This window comes from Eubalaena glacialis, chromosome 19 (genome assembly GCF_028564815.1).
Source record: "Eubalaena glacialis isolate mEubGla1 chromosome 19, mEubGla1.1.hap2.+ XY, whole genome shotgun sequence".
In the NCBI taxonomy this organism is placed as follows: domain Eukaryota; kingdom Metazoa; phylum Chordata; class Mammalia; order Artiodactyla; family Balaenidae; genus Eubalaena; species Eubalaena glacialis.
Window position 1 is genome coordinate 43,011,219 of NC_083734.1, and position 13,154 is coordinate 43,024,372.

A 13,154-nucleotide genomic window follows, 5' to 3' on the forward strand; every position below is an offset into this window, starting at 1 on the left:
GTCATCAAAATGTTTCAATGTGTGGTATGTGCAGGGCTTTGTAGGGGGTGGGAGGGAGACTAAAAGTGAATATAACTTAAAATGGAAACATACTTTTTATAATTTTTCTTTATAAAACTTCATGAAATTATTTCAGATACAGATTTTAGTGTTGAGGCAGGTTAGTATATAGGCACCAAAAAAGTATTGTGTACAATTTGGGGAGGTCACAAAACTGTGTATTTTATGTTACAATAAATACTTCCTCTAAATGGATAATATTGAGTCCTGTTTTTATTTTTTTTCATCAGGTGGTGAGATAGAGTGGCTTTCATAGCAAAAAATTTGAAATCATCAGTGTGACTCTGAAAAGAGGAACTAGTTGGGCATTGGCTGCCTCAGAGTGTGTGTGTCACCAGCTTTGATGGCAAATGGGGGCATTTCTTACCTTCCTGTTCACATGAGGTTTTGAAAATTAGAATGATAGTCTTTTATCTCCTATTCCTGTTAGAAAGTTCATCCTTAAAATTCAGCACATATAGAGTGCCTGCCCTGAGCCAGGCTTGTGTGTGGGATGAGAAATGATTCCTGCCCTCAAGAGGATTGCAGTCTGGGAATCCATGCGCCCTGGAGCCCGCGCCACAACTAGAGAGAGAAAACCCACACGCCACAATGAAGAGCCCACACGCTGCAACAGAAGATCCCACGTGCCTCAACGAAGATCCCGAGTGCCACAACTAAGACCCAACGCAACCAAAAAGCTGGGAAAGACAGCTGACACAACCAATTATGATAGGATATTGGCTCCTGCTGCCTTAAACCTATCCCAAGGCCATTATCAGATACAAAAGAACAGACAGGAAGGGCACCAAACAGCTGAGCTGACTCTTAAAGAACAAATAGGGGGACTTTCCTGGCGGTCCAGTGGTTAGGACTCCGTGCTTCCACTGCAGGGGGCACGGGTTCGATCCCTGGTCGGGGGAACTAGGATCCTGCAGGCCGCAAGGTGCAGCCATTTAAAAAAAAAGAACAACAACAACAAAAAGAACAAATGGGGTTAAGAAAGGAACAGGCATTCAGCCAGAGGCACTAGCCCAGGTAGAGGCCTGGAGAAGTAGGAAAGAAGGATATGGGTGAAGTAAAGGGTAATGTGTGGGTCTCAGCTCCAGTGAGCATCAGAGTCTCCTGGAGGACTTGTTAAAGCACAGATTGCTGGGCCTCACTCCAGAGTTTCTGAGTCAGTAGGTCTAGGGTAGAGCCCAAGAATTTGCATTTCTAACAAGTCCCCAGGTGATGTTAGTGCAAGGACCATACTTTGAAAAGGACCATGGTAGGTGATGAGGCCTAGTGTGCTGGGTAAAAGTTTAACTCACCTGAGCATGATGGTAAGTGATGAAACCTTTTAAGCAAGGGAATGATCAGATGTTCATTTTAAGAAATAATACGGTGACCGTGTGTAGGATGGATTGAAGGGAGGAAAAACATGAAGTCAGGGAGCAGCTAGGAGGCTATTTCAACAGTCCGGGTCAGAGGAGAGAGGGTCTAGACTAGGGTACCACAGCAGTGGCCTTGAGGCACAACTTGTAGACTTAGTGACCAATGTTGAGGGGTAGGGTTTTGCCCCAGAGGAAGAGGCAGGCTGTAAAACAGGGAAGTGATTTCATCTGCAAGAAAAGTTCAAGCTTAAATGTGCTCTCAAAAACTGAAGGTTGTGGTGAAAGGAAATTGGCAGGAGACTCACAGCTTCATTGGAGGCATAGGCTAAACTGGACTGGCTAGTTTGCTAGAAATGGGTAAAGAGGGACTTCCCTGGTGGTCCAGTGGTAAAGAATTCGCCTTCCAATGCAGGGGACGCAGGTTCGATCCCTGGTGGGGAAACTAAGATCCCACGTGCCGCAGGGCAACTAAGCCCACGCGTCACAACTACAGAGCTCCCTCACCTCAACGAGAGAGCCCGCATGCCACAAACTACAGAGCCCACGCGCCCTGGAGCCTGCGCCACAACTAGAGAGAGAAAACCCTCACGCCACAACGAAGAGCCCACGCGCTGCAACGGAAGATCCCACATGCCTCAACGAAGATCCCGAGTGCCACAACTAAGACCCAACGCAACCAAAAAATTAAATAAATTTAAAAAGAAAAGGGGAAAGGAAGGAAGGGAGGGAGGAAGGAAGGAAGGAAGAAAAGAAAAGAAATGGGTAAATATACAGCTGGGAGGAACTCTCTCAGGGTCAGAACAAATCTCAAATACTGACCTTTGAAACTATCCCTTCAAAGAAGCCTGAATTTGATTAGATCAATTTGTGGAGCCATTTATTCCCCAGGGCATTGTTGAAAAATATAGCAATCAGCCAACAACTAGTGTAGTTTAACAGCTGGGTATGGTCAGGGAAAGAGACAAGGAGAGATCTGTGCAAATCACTGTCCTGCTAGGGTGACTGTGGGCATAACTCCCCCCTAAGTAGCAATATCAGAGGCTTCACACTGTGTGTGTGGGTGGGCAGTGGGGAGCAGATAAGAGTCACTAACATAATCCTGCCACTCACTAAACAAGGGAACTGGTTTACTTGGACAAGAAACAAGGAATTGCTAAACTGGTTTCCAAGGTGGCTGCACCATTATACATGAGGGTTCTGATTTCTCTACATTCTTGCCAACACTTGTTATTTTCTGACCTTTTGATTATAGCCATCCTAGTGGAGTGTGACATGACTTGAGTCAGTTTTAATTTGCATTTCCCTGATGACTAATGGTGTCGAGCAGCTTCATCAGAAGCCCTGGAAAATTCACAAATATTTGGAAATTAGACAATACAGTCCTACATAACGAAATGAAAAAGAAAAATGAAGTAGTCACACTTACCAATTTCAAAACTTACTACAAAGAAACAGTAATCAACAAAGTGTGGTACTGGCATAAGGATAGACCTATAGATAAGTGGAATAGAATTCAGAGTCTAGAAAGAAACCAATGTGTCTATGATCAACACATTTTTGACAAGGGTGCCAAGACCATTCAATGGGAAAAGAATAGTCTTTTCAACAAATAGTGCTGGGACTACTGGATAGCCACGAGTGAAAGAATGAATTTGGAACCTTACCTTACATCATATATAAAAATTAAAAATGGATCAAACATCTAAACGTAAGAGCTAAAGCTACATAAAACTCTAAGGAGAAAACAGAGAGCTTCATGAGGTGGGATTTGGCAATGATTTCTTGGCCAAGACACCAGAAGCATAGGGAGCAGAAGATAAATTGGACTTCATCAAAATAAACTTTTGGGAATTCCCTGGTGGTCCAGTGGTTAGGACTCAGTGCTTTCATTGCAGGGGCCCAGGTTCAATCCCTGGTTGGGGAACTAAGGTCCTGCAAGCCGTGCCATGGTGCAGCCAAAAAAAATAAAAAATAGAAAAACTTTTATGCTTCAAAAGACACTATTGGGCTTCCCTGGTGGCGCAGTGGGTGAGAATCTGCCTGCCAATGCAGGGGACACGGGTTCGAGCCCTGGTCTAGGAGGATCCCACATGCCACGGAGCAACTAGGCCCGTGAGCCACAACTACCGAGCCTGCGCGTCTGGCGCCTGTGCTCCGCAACAAGAGAGGCCGCGATAGTGAGAGGCCCGCGTACCGCGATGAAGAGTGGCCCCCACTTGCCACAACTGGAGAAAGCCCTCGCACAGAAACGAGGACCCAACACAGCCAAAACTAAATATAAAAAATAAATTAATTAATTAAAAAAAAAAAGACACTATTAACAGAGTGAAAAGGCAACCCACAGAATGGGAGAAAATATTTGCAAATCGTATGTCTGATGGGAGTTAATAGCCAGAATATATAAAGAACTCCTCAACAACAACAACAAATTTTAAATGGGAACATGACATGAATAGACATTTTTCCAAAGAAGATATACAGGTGGACAACAAGCACAGGAAAAGATGCTCAATCGTAAGGAAAATGCAAATCAAAACCACAGTGAGATACCACTTCTCACCCATCAGGTCGGCTATCATAAAAAACAAAAACAGGGACTTCCCTGGTGGTACAGTGGTAAAGAATCCACCTTCCAGTTCAGGGGCACGGGTTTGATTCCTGGTCGGGAAACTAAGATCCCACATGCTGCAGGGCAACTAAGCCTGCATCTCCATGAGAGAGCCTGAGTACCGCAAACTACAGAGCCCACGCGCCCTGGAGCCCGTGGGCCACAAGTAGAGAGAGAAAACCCGCACGCTACAACTAGAGAGAAGCCCACGTGCTGCAACGAAAGATCCCGCACGCTGCAACTAAGACCCGACACAGCCAAAAAAATTAAGAAAATAAATAAATATATTTTTTAAAGGCAGCCTTACTGAGCCATGTCAAAGATTTAAAAAAAAAAACAAAACAGAAAACAGCAACTGTGGTAGGGGATGTGGAAAAATTGGAACCCTTGTACATTGCAAGCAGGCATGTAAAATAGTGCAGCTACTGTGAAAACAGTATGGTGGTTCCTCAAAAAATTAAACATATGAATTACCATATGATCTAGCACTTCCCCTTCTGGGAATTTACCCAAAAGAATTAAAAGCAGGGATTCAAACAGATATTTGTACACCCGTGTTCATAGCAGCATTATTCATAATAGCCAAAAGGTAAAAACAGAAAAGTCCATCAATGAATGAATGGATAAATGTGGTATATACATACAACGTATATTTCCTTCCTTAAAAAGGAAGGAAATTCTGACACATGCTACAACGCGGATGAATCTTGAAGACATTATGCTAGGTGAAATAAGACAGACACAAAAGGACAAATACTGTAATATTCCCCTTATATTAGGCACCTAGAGTAGTCAAATTCATAAAGACAGAAAATAGGATGATGGTTGCCAAGGAATGGGGAGTTATTGTTTAATGAGTACAGAGTTTCAGTTTGGAAAGATGAAAAATTTTGGAGAGACGTGATGGTGATGGTTGCACAACAATGTGAATGTACCTAATGCCACTGAAGTGGATACCTAAATATGGTTAAAATGGTAACTCATGTATGTTTTACCACAATAAAAAAAATAGATCAAAAAAAAATGGATCAGAGACCTAAATGTAAGAGCTAAGATTATAAAACTATTGGAAGAAAACATAAGGGTAAATCTTCATGACCTTGGATTTGACAATGACTTCTTAGATACAACACCAAAAGCACAAACAGCAAAAGAAAAAATAGGTGGTTGGACTTCATCAGAACTAAAAATTTTGTGCTTCAAAGGACACTATCAAGAAAATGAAAAGATAACACAAAAGATGGGAGAAAATATTTGCAAATCATATATATCTGATAGGTGACTTGTATGTAAAATATATAAAGAACACTTACAACTTAATAATAAAAAGACAAGTAGTCCAACTAAAAAATGGGTAAAGAAGCTGAAAAGACATTTCTCCAAAAAAGTATACAGATGGCCAATAAACACATGAAAAGATGCTCGACATCATTGGTCATCAGGAAAATGCAAAAACTGACTCAGATCACTTCATACCCCACTAAGATGACTATAATCAAAAGGTCAGATAATAACAAGTGTTGACAAGGATGTAGAGAAACTAGAACCCTCATCTACTGGTGGTGGGAATGTAAAATGGTGACGCCACTTTGGAAACCAATTTAGCAGTTCCTTAAACAGTTAGACCGTTACTACACGACCCCGACATTCCACTCCATGGAACGCAGTGAATCCCTTGCCTTCCATTTTTATGCAAGAAAATATACGTCCACAGAAAAACTTGTACAAACATTCATAACAGAATTTTACATAATAGCCAAAGAGTGGAAATGACCCAAGTGTCCATCAACCGATGAATGGATAAATAAATGTGATACATCCATACGATGAAACATTATTTGGCGATAAAAAGGAATGAACTACTGGTACACAGTACCACGTGGAAGAACCTTGAAAACATGCTAAGTGAAAGAAGCCAGACTCACAAGACCACATGTTATATGATTCCATTTACAATGAAATGTCCAGAATAGGCAAATGTATATATAGAGAGAGTAGATTTGTGGTTGCTTAGGGCTGGGGGCGGGGAGGTGGGAAGGGATTGGGAAGTGATAGCTAAAGGGCCTGGGATTGCTTCTGTGGTGATGAAAATGTTATAAAATTGACTGTTGGTGCTGCACATACCTATGAATATACTAGAGACCACTGAATTGTATACTTTAAGAGCTCAGCTGTGAGAAGAAGAGAGACTGCAAGACGGAGAGGCAGGTGAGAGTGAAGGGAAAGGTTTCAGTGTCTGAGAGCCTGGGTCAAGGGCACAGGTGGAGAGAGGGCTTAACCACGGACAGCAGAAGAACCTCATTCTGAGCACAGCTTCTCAAGCTTTTCAGTAGGATGGGGGAGCCGAGCTCCATCGGGCACCTTATTCCCAGTTGCAAAACTACCTCCTGCCATAAGGATGGGAGAAGTTTGTGTTTCCTTGGGATAAAGCCAATAAGCTAACACAGGTGGTGACCTCAATTACCAGGTAGTTTTCTTGAGAACAGGAGTTAATGGGTTGTGTCTGCCTGGCTCTGGCTTTAAAAGGGAGTGAGATTCTCTTCTGTCTGCAGTCCCAGCAGATTGCCTGTGATGCGTCACACTCTGCTTTGACGCTTATTCAATAACAAAAGTATTTTCTTCCTCTACTACCTTTGTGGAGACCAATTCTGGATTGGAAAAAATTTTTGCTTTTTAGCAGTTCTCAAGTTTGCACCTGCTCCAGGATAGGGTGCACCCCACTCCTGGCTCAAGCTGATACGAGTCTGAGGACCACGATACTCTGGCCCTAACTTCCCTCCACCTGCCAGCTTGGGCCAGCTCCCAGCACAGCGGCCCTTAGGCAACCTGCCCCTTTAAGAGCCCCCCCTTCCCAGCTCCTCCCTCAGGCCCAGTGGCCGGATTTCCTGGTTCAGGCCCAGCCCTTTAAAGCTGTGGCTCCATCCTTCTGGCAGGCTGTGTACTGAGGCTGTACGGGAGCGCTGAGGGGGCCCTGGGTGCCAGGCAGAGGCACAAGTGGGCTGTGACAGGTGCATGTGGGCTTGGGGCGGGGACAGGATGCTGCGACAGGGTGAATCCTGGACAAAGCAGAGCCCCTCGGTAGTGGGCCAGACATGCCATCCGTTAAGTACCTGCTGTGTGCCAGGCACCGTGCCATGCCTTTCCTGCACTTCCTGAGGGGTATTATTATTCCCATTTTACAGATTGGGGAAGGGAACGGAGCTCAGAGCAGCTGGCTGAGTTACCCAGGGCCAGACAGCTAACAAGGGGCAGAGCCAGGATCCAAACTCAGGTCAGTGTGACCCCAAAGCCTTGATGTTCTCTCCCCCGCATCACCTGCCTGACAGGTTTACCTTGGTGTTCCTGTGCGCGGGAGAGTGGGGGGGAGGAAGTGGGTTTCCCCCCCTGCCCCCAGTGCCAGTACTCAGAGGCCTTCCTCCTGCCAGGAGCTGCTTGGAGATGCTGCTGTTCCTCCTGCTGTTCTTCCTGCTGCTGCCGCTGGCCGTGCTCTGGCGGCGGCGGCCGTCCCAGGATGCCGGGCTGTCCTGGCTGGTCCGTCTCCAGCACCGTGTGGCATGGGGGGCCCTGTGCTGGGCAGCCGCCTGGCAGCGGAAGAGCCTAGCGCAGAGCACGCTGCACGCGGGCCAGAGCCAGCAGCGGGCCCTGAGGCGGTGTCTGCAGGGAGCCCAGAGTCCCCGCTGCCCCCTCAGGGGAAGCACAGGTGTGTTTCCCAGGGTCTGGGGAGGTGGCCCCAAAGAGAAAGAAACCCCAGAGGACAGTCAGATTCCAGAACCTGAAGACCTCCCTTCCCCCTTCTACTGCCAACACAGAGGGACCTGACCCAGAGACCCTACCCAGGCCCGAGATTGTTTAAGATGAATTTTCCCATCCTGAGCCCTGACAGCCCCTCTTCCCCCAGGCCCATTCTGGGTTCCTTCCTCGAGGGCCTCACCAGTCTTACCTGAAACTCTTGGGAAACTCTGTGGCTTCACGAGGATTTTATGATGTCTTTGGGGCTACAGATATAGGCATCTTCCGGAATCATCTCCCTCTGACCAAGGCCAGCCAGCTCCAGGAGGAAGAAAGTGGAGGGCAGCTCTTGCCCCCTACCTCAAACCAGTACCGTGGGGAGGCCTCTCTGCAGGTAAACTGGGAAGGCTGGAGCCTAACCCCACCAGAGACCCCTAACTGCAGCCAAACCCTCCCATCAGGATGGGAAACAAACAAACAAAAAACCTGGGTCCTCAGGGTCTGGCTCAGGCCCAGGGCCAACAACACTGTCTCTTGTCTCCCTCCAGGCCACCTTGCTTGGTCTGGCAGCCCTAAAGAAGACCTGCCCAGAAGTGCTGGCTCCAGAAGGCACGGCCCGTGTAACCCCTTCCTCCCCTTGGCCCTACCCCCTCCCTTGGCCTTGGCATGCACTGGGCCAGTTGGGCCCTGCTGGAACCAAGGACCCTAGGGCCCTGCTGCTGGAGGCACTGAGGTCCCCGGGGCTGCGGGCTCTGGAAGCTGGGACGGCGGTCGAGCTCCTAGACGTCTTCTTGGGCCTGGAGGCCGATGGCGAAGAGCTGGCTGAGGCAATAGCTGCTGGGAACCCAGGAGCATCTCTCCCCAGACGGGCAGCTGAGCTGCGGGAGGCCCTGGAGCAGGGACCCCGAGGACTGGCCCTTCGGCTCTGGCCAAAGCTTCAGGTGGTGGTGACTCTGGATGCAGGAGGCCAGGCTGAGGCTGTGGCTGCCCTGAGGGCCTTGTGGTGCCAAGGGCTAGCCTTCTTCTCACCTGCTTATGCTGCCTCTGGAGGTCAGCAAGACTCAAGGGTAGTGAGGTGAGGGCAGGGGGCAGAGGTCACACAGCTAACTGCCAAGTAGCAAGCCCTATATAATCATCTCATCTAATCCTCCCCAACACCAGCAGCTCCATTTTACAGATGAAAAAACTGAGGCTCATAGAGGTTAAGAGACACACAAATTTACACCACACCAGCATTTAACCCCAGGTCCATCACCTCCAGAACCACCGCCTCTTCCCAATTAAGACCTTAGAGGCAGAGGGCTGAGCCTGGGAGAGCCAGGAGGGGTGGAGTGGGAGGGCAGCAGTGGGATCGATGCTCAGAGGATTGGGGACTGGGATCCAGGGTGAGGGGCTATTGCCCAGCAGAAAGCAATGGTACCACCAGATGAAGAAGCCGCTTGCTCCCCACAGGGGCGTTGGGCCTGAGTCTGTGGCCAGAGCAGCCCCATGGCCTGTACCTCCTGCCCCCTGGAGGCCCCTTTATTGAGCTGCTCCCACTCAAGGAAGGAACCCGGGAAGAGGCTGCCCCCACCGTCCTACTGGCCGAAGCCCAGAAGGGCAAGGAGTACGAACTTGTGCTGACTGACCACACCAGCCTCACCAGGTGACCACCTGGCTGCCCACCCCCAGGTCACTTCAGGCCCTCTGGAACCCTGCTGAAAGCCAGGGGCATGAGCTAATGGGCCTTTGGCCTGACCTCACCCCCACTTCTACTCTATCAGGTGCCGCCTGGGTGACGTGGTCCAGGTGGTTGGTGCCTACAATCAGTGTCCGGTCGTCAGGTTCATCTGCAGGTAAGTGACCCCCTGGGTGGCTGAGAGATCATCCTTGTGCCCTGGGTTCCTCTTCCTCCTGCTTCCTCCTCCCCAGGCTGGGACAGACCCTGAGTGTTCGAGGCGAAGACACTGGTGAGGACGTGTTCTCTGAGGCCTTGGGCCGGGCGGTGGGGCAGTGGCCAGGGGCCAGGCTGTTGGACCATGGCTGTGTGGAGAGCAGCATTCTGGGTAAGCTTCTCCACTGGCTCCTGCCTCCTGTTCTTGGCTTGACTGTCCCCCAACCCATACCCACCCTGCTGGGAGATCTCTAGGAAAGAGAAAAGAGTCAGCCTGCTTTGCTGCTCCTAACAAAAGTCCTTCCCCATATCTAACTCCCATCCCTCCTGCTGCCTCTACCCATTTTCTCTCCATTTACCCCACTCCCTGCCAAGAAACTCCTTTCCTCCCCGCTGTGAACCTCGGAGTGGGGAAGAACAGGTGGGGGCAGTAGGCTTCGGTTTTGGATGCTGCCCTGTTCACAAAAGCATGTGTCCACGATGGGGGGTTTGCCTACAGATTCCTCCGAGGGTTCTGCTCCCCACTATGAGGTGTTTGTGGCACTGAAGGGGCTAAGGAACTTGTCGGAGGAAAATCGAGACAAGGTACACGAGACAGGGACAGGATATGACTGCATGTCCCTTTCACTCTGCACGCCCCCAGGTGCTGTGGGCACAGGGGAGGGATGGGGAGGAGGGGTGTGGGGAGGAGGGGTGTGGGGAGGAGAACCTCCCTGGGGCTCTGGGAAGGGAGGGATGAGTCCCACAGACACACACGTATACACACGAAACTCCCACCCACGCATTCCCTGGACACAGCCGTGTGTGCCTCACCACACGCCACCCAGCCCCACACCAGCCTCACGCAGGCCGTTCTGTTTCCAGCTTGACCACTGCCTTCAGGAAGCCTCCACTCGCTACAAGTCCCTGCGGTTCCGGGGCAGCGTGGGCCCTGCCCAAGTCCACCTGGTGGGGTGGGGGGCCTTCAGAGAACTGCGGGCAGCCCTCACTGCCTGCCCCTCAGCCCCCTTCCCTCCTGAGATGCCCCGGGTCCTCAAGCACAGGTACCTGGCCCAGTACCTGCAGAGGAGGGTGGTGTCCTGAGCTGAGGCCTGCCCACTGCCCTGTTCACCATCACGGGCTGCCTCGCTCTTTCCTCTGGGGCCCCTCTGGATGGGGAGCCCTTGGCCAGGGTCTTCGAGTGTCAGCTGACGGTTGCCCATCAGAGCTGCTGGGCCTTAGGGAGGCCCGACCTAGTCTGTCAGTTCTGAGGAGTTGACTTCAGGGATAGAGCAGACACCAGCAGCGCCCCATCTGGAGCCCCCCGGCCCACCCTGGAGGACCCTGGGGTTCCAGCCCACGCTGACAGTGCCTGTGTCTCTCAGCCCATGCACCAGGCAGGCTGGAAGTGTTGGGAGTTAATGCTCTCAGGAGTGACCCTCAGGCAGCAAGGAACAGGAGTTGGTGATCACAGACCTCAGCTTCATCGTCCCTCAGTGGGACAACTCTGAAGTGTATTCTGGATTGTCTCCCTCCGAGGGTCACCACCAGTTGCCCACAGCGGTAACCCTCTCATTAACAAAGTTCTTCTTGGTTTTCCTTCTGTCCCTCCCGTCCCTACTCCCTTATGTGCTTTCTTGGATCACCGCCCAAATAAACCTCTTGCACCCAGAATCTTGGCTTGGGGTCTGCTTTTGGGGAAACCAGTGGTCCCATTCGCTCTGGTGCTGCTGCAGCCTGGGCTCCCCTCCCAGCTTCAGCTCTGGACACCGGGGCTTTCCCCACACTCCCCCTCCGGGCTGGGGCAGGCCCTGAGTGTGTGGGCCCACAGAGCCCTCGGGGACCCCTACCACAGCCTAAGTCAACCCAGAAGACACAGAGCCCCTCGTCCTACCTCTCCCCATTCCCAGCTTTACCTAAATGTGGAGGGGCTGCTCCCCAACTCCCCTTGCCCTGGCTTAGCACGGGTCCCCTTCCTGGCCCAACACCCGCAAATCACTTCCATGGGCAGGCCCTGTACTGTAAATCATAAAGAATCAGAGGAGGAAGCAGCTCCAGAGACCATCTGGGTTAACCGTCCATCTTACCAGTGGGGAAACTGAGGCTTCATGGGGTCGTGAGGTTTGCCCAAAGCCCCGCAGCTCCTCCTAAGTAACTCGGCACCTGATGCCAATCAGTTGCCAAGCCTCAGATTCTGCCTCTGAATTACCACTTCTAGATTCCACGCCCCACATCCAGGCCCCTGCCCCCTCCCACCCTGTCCCCACACCAGCCCACAGCTCCTTCCTGCTAAAATCCTCCCACAGCCCCTCGGCCCCCATGAGATCAAGACCAATCAGCTTAGCCAATAAGACCCTTTGACCCACCCTGGCCTCACTTACCTGTCCAGTCACCTCTCTCTTGTAAGAGAAGACATCTGTGGACCACACCTTACTTCCCGCGTGAACTAAGCACTATCACGTCTAGGTCTTTGTCCCTTCTTCAGAATGCCTTCTCCCCTGACCTTACTTGATGAAACCCACTTTTCATGCAAGGCTTTTTCAGAGGCCTTTCTCCACTGAGCTAGCCTTCTGCCGGGTCACCTCCCCACCTGGACTTTGGAGCTCCTTGAAAACTGGGCTATATCCTATGCACACTGTCACTCCAGTGCCCAGAGCAGGGCCTGGCACGGAACTGGTGCTCAGTAGACAGTGCCCTGGATAAGACTCCAGCCTAGAGATGGCATGTGTCCTTCACCCCACGGTGGCTCTCTCCCTGCTGATGGTGGGATGGGACTCCATCCCTCCTGTCCAGGCAGCCCAGCCAGGTAGGAAGGAAGCTGGGGATGTTGAAGGATCTCACCAGGTTTTGCTGCTTTCCTCCCACTGCCCAGGGTTGGCTTTCAAGTTTCTCCATCTTGGAGGTTGGTGAAAGGGACAGAGGGAAGAAGAGAGACGGAGGGGAGGGAGAGCCAGCTAAGAAAGCTTTTCCGTGGAGGAAGAAGGCCCTGGAGCCTGAAGGCCCCAGGAGCAGTGACAGGAGGACGGGGGGAGAGGCCTGTTGCCTGGCTGCCCTGTCCCCCCACACACATCCTGTGGAGAGTGGGTCTCACGACTGCCTCCTTTCCTGCCCCTAATTAGCAGCTCCCCTGACACACTGTCCCACACCAGCATCCCAGGCAAGGCCTCTTTTGTGCTCCCAGATTCCTAGGTGCAAGTTGGCCTCATTAGTGCCCGGAGACCGCCCCATCTCCAGGGAGCAGGCAGACAGACGGGGGCGGGGAGGTGACCAGGAGCACAATGACCAGGACCACCTCCAGTCTCCGAGTGCCTTGGCGGCCATTCCTTGGGCCCAGCCTGGAGACGGCCCTCCTGCAGGAGGCTAATCTTAGATTTGCCTTTGTCTGGCCCCCGAGTGGACGCAAGTGCCCATCTCTCCCCCGCCACCCCAGAGCACTATAAACCCCAGGACCCTGGTAGCGGGTTGCAGTTGACAGCCTCAAAGCTCCTGGCTATTTGGACCACTGCAGATGACACCTTTCCCGGCTACACCACTCTGAGCTCCAGACACC

General features: G+C 51.0%; 1 protein-coding gene across 4 annotated transcripts; it reads left to right on the plus strand.

Annotated features, from left to right (window-relative positions):
- The first annotated feature begins 6,937 nt into the window (after positions 1–6,937).
- Positions 6,938–11,270, plus strand: GHDC (GH3 domain containing). Of its 4 annotated transcripts, none has more exons than XM_061175221.1 (10): positions 6,938–7,031; positions 7,206–7,294; positions 7,449–7,723; positions 8,025–8,146; positions 8,301–8,802; positions 9,205–9,397; positions 9,516–9,587; positions 9,664–9,797; positions 10,125–10,210; positions 10,990–11,270. In XM_061175221.1, the coding sequence occupies exons 3-10, from the start codon at positions 7,462–7,464 to the stop codon at positions 11,113–11,115; spliced, it is 1,497 nt and encodes a 498-aa protein (XP_061031204.1). In that variant the 5' UTR covers positions 6,938–7,031; positions 7,206–7,294; positions 7,449–7,461; the 3' UTR covers positions 11,116–11,270. The 4 variants fall into 4 exon arrangements, with proteins under 4 accessions (XP_061031204.1, XP_061031203.1, XP_061031205.1 ...); XM_061175220.1 differs by having other exon boundaries at positions 10,490–11,075; XM_061175222.1 differs by lacking the exon at positions 10,990–11,270 and adding an exon at positions 10,490–10,555 and having other exon boundaries at positions 10,125–10,268.
- Positions 11,271–13,154: the final 1,884 nt, after the last annotated feature.

Excerpts from the sequence above, each read along its gene's own strand:
- GHDC (XM_061175220.1), top strand. The coding sequence starts at position 7,462 with ATGCTGCTGTTCCTCCTGCTGTTCTTCCTGCTGCTGCCGCTGGCCGTG. Across the intron at positions 9,588-9,663 it reads GTCGTCAGGTTCATCTGCAG|GCTGGGACAGACCCTGAGTG; the intron begins GTAAGTGACCCC and ends CCTCCTCCCCAG. Across the intron at positions 10,211-10,489 it reads CGGAGGAAAATCGAGACAAG|CTTGACCACTGCCTTCAGGA; the intron begins GTACACGAGACA and ends TTCTGTTTCCAG.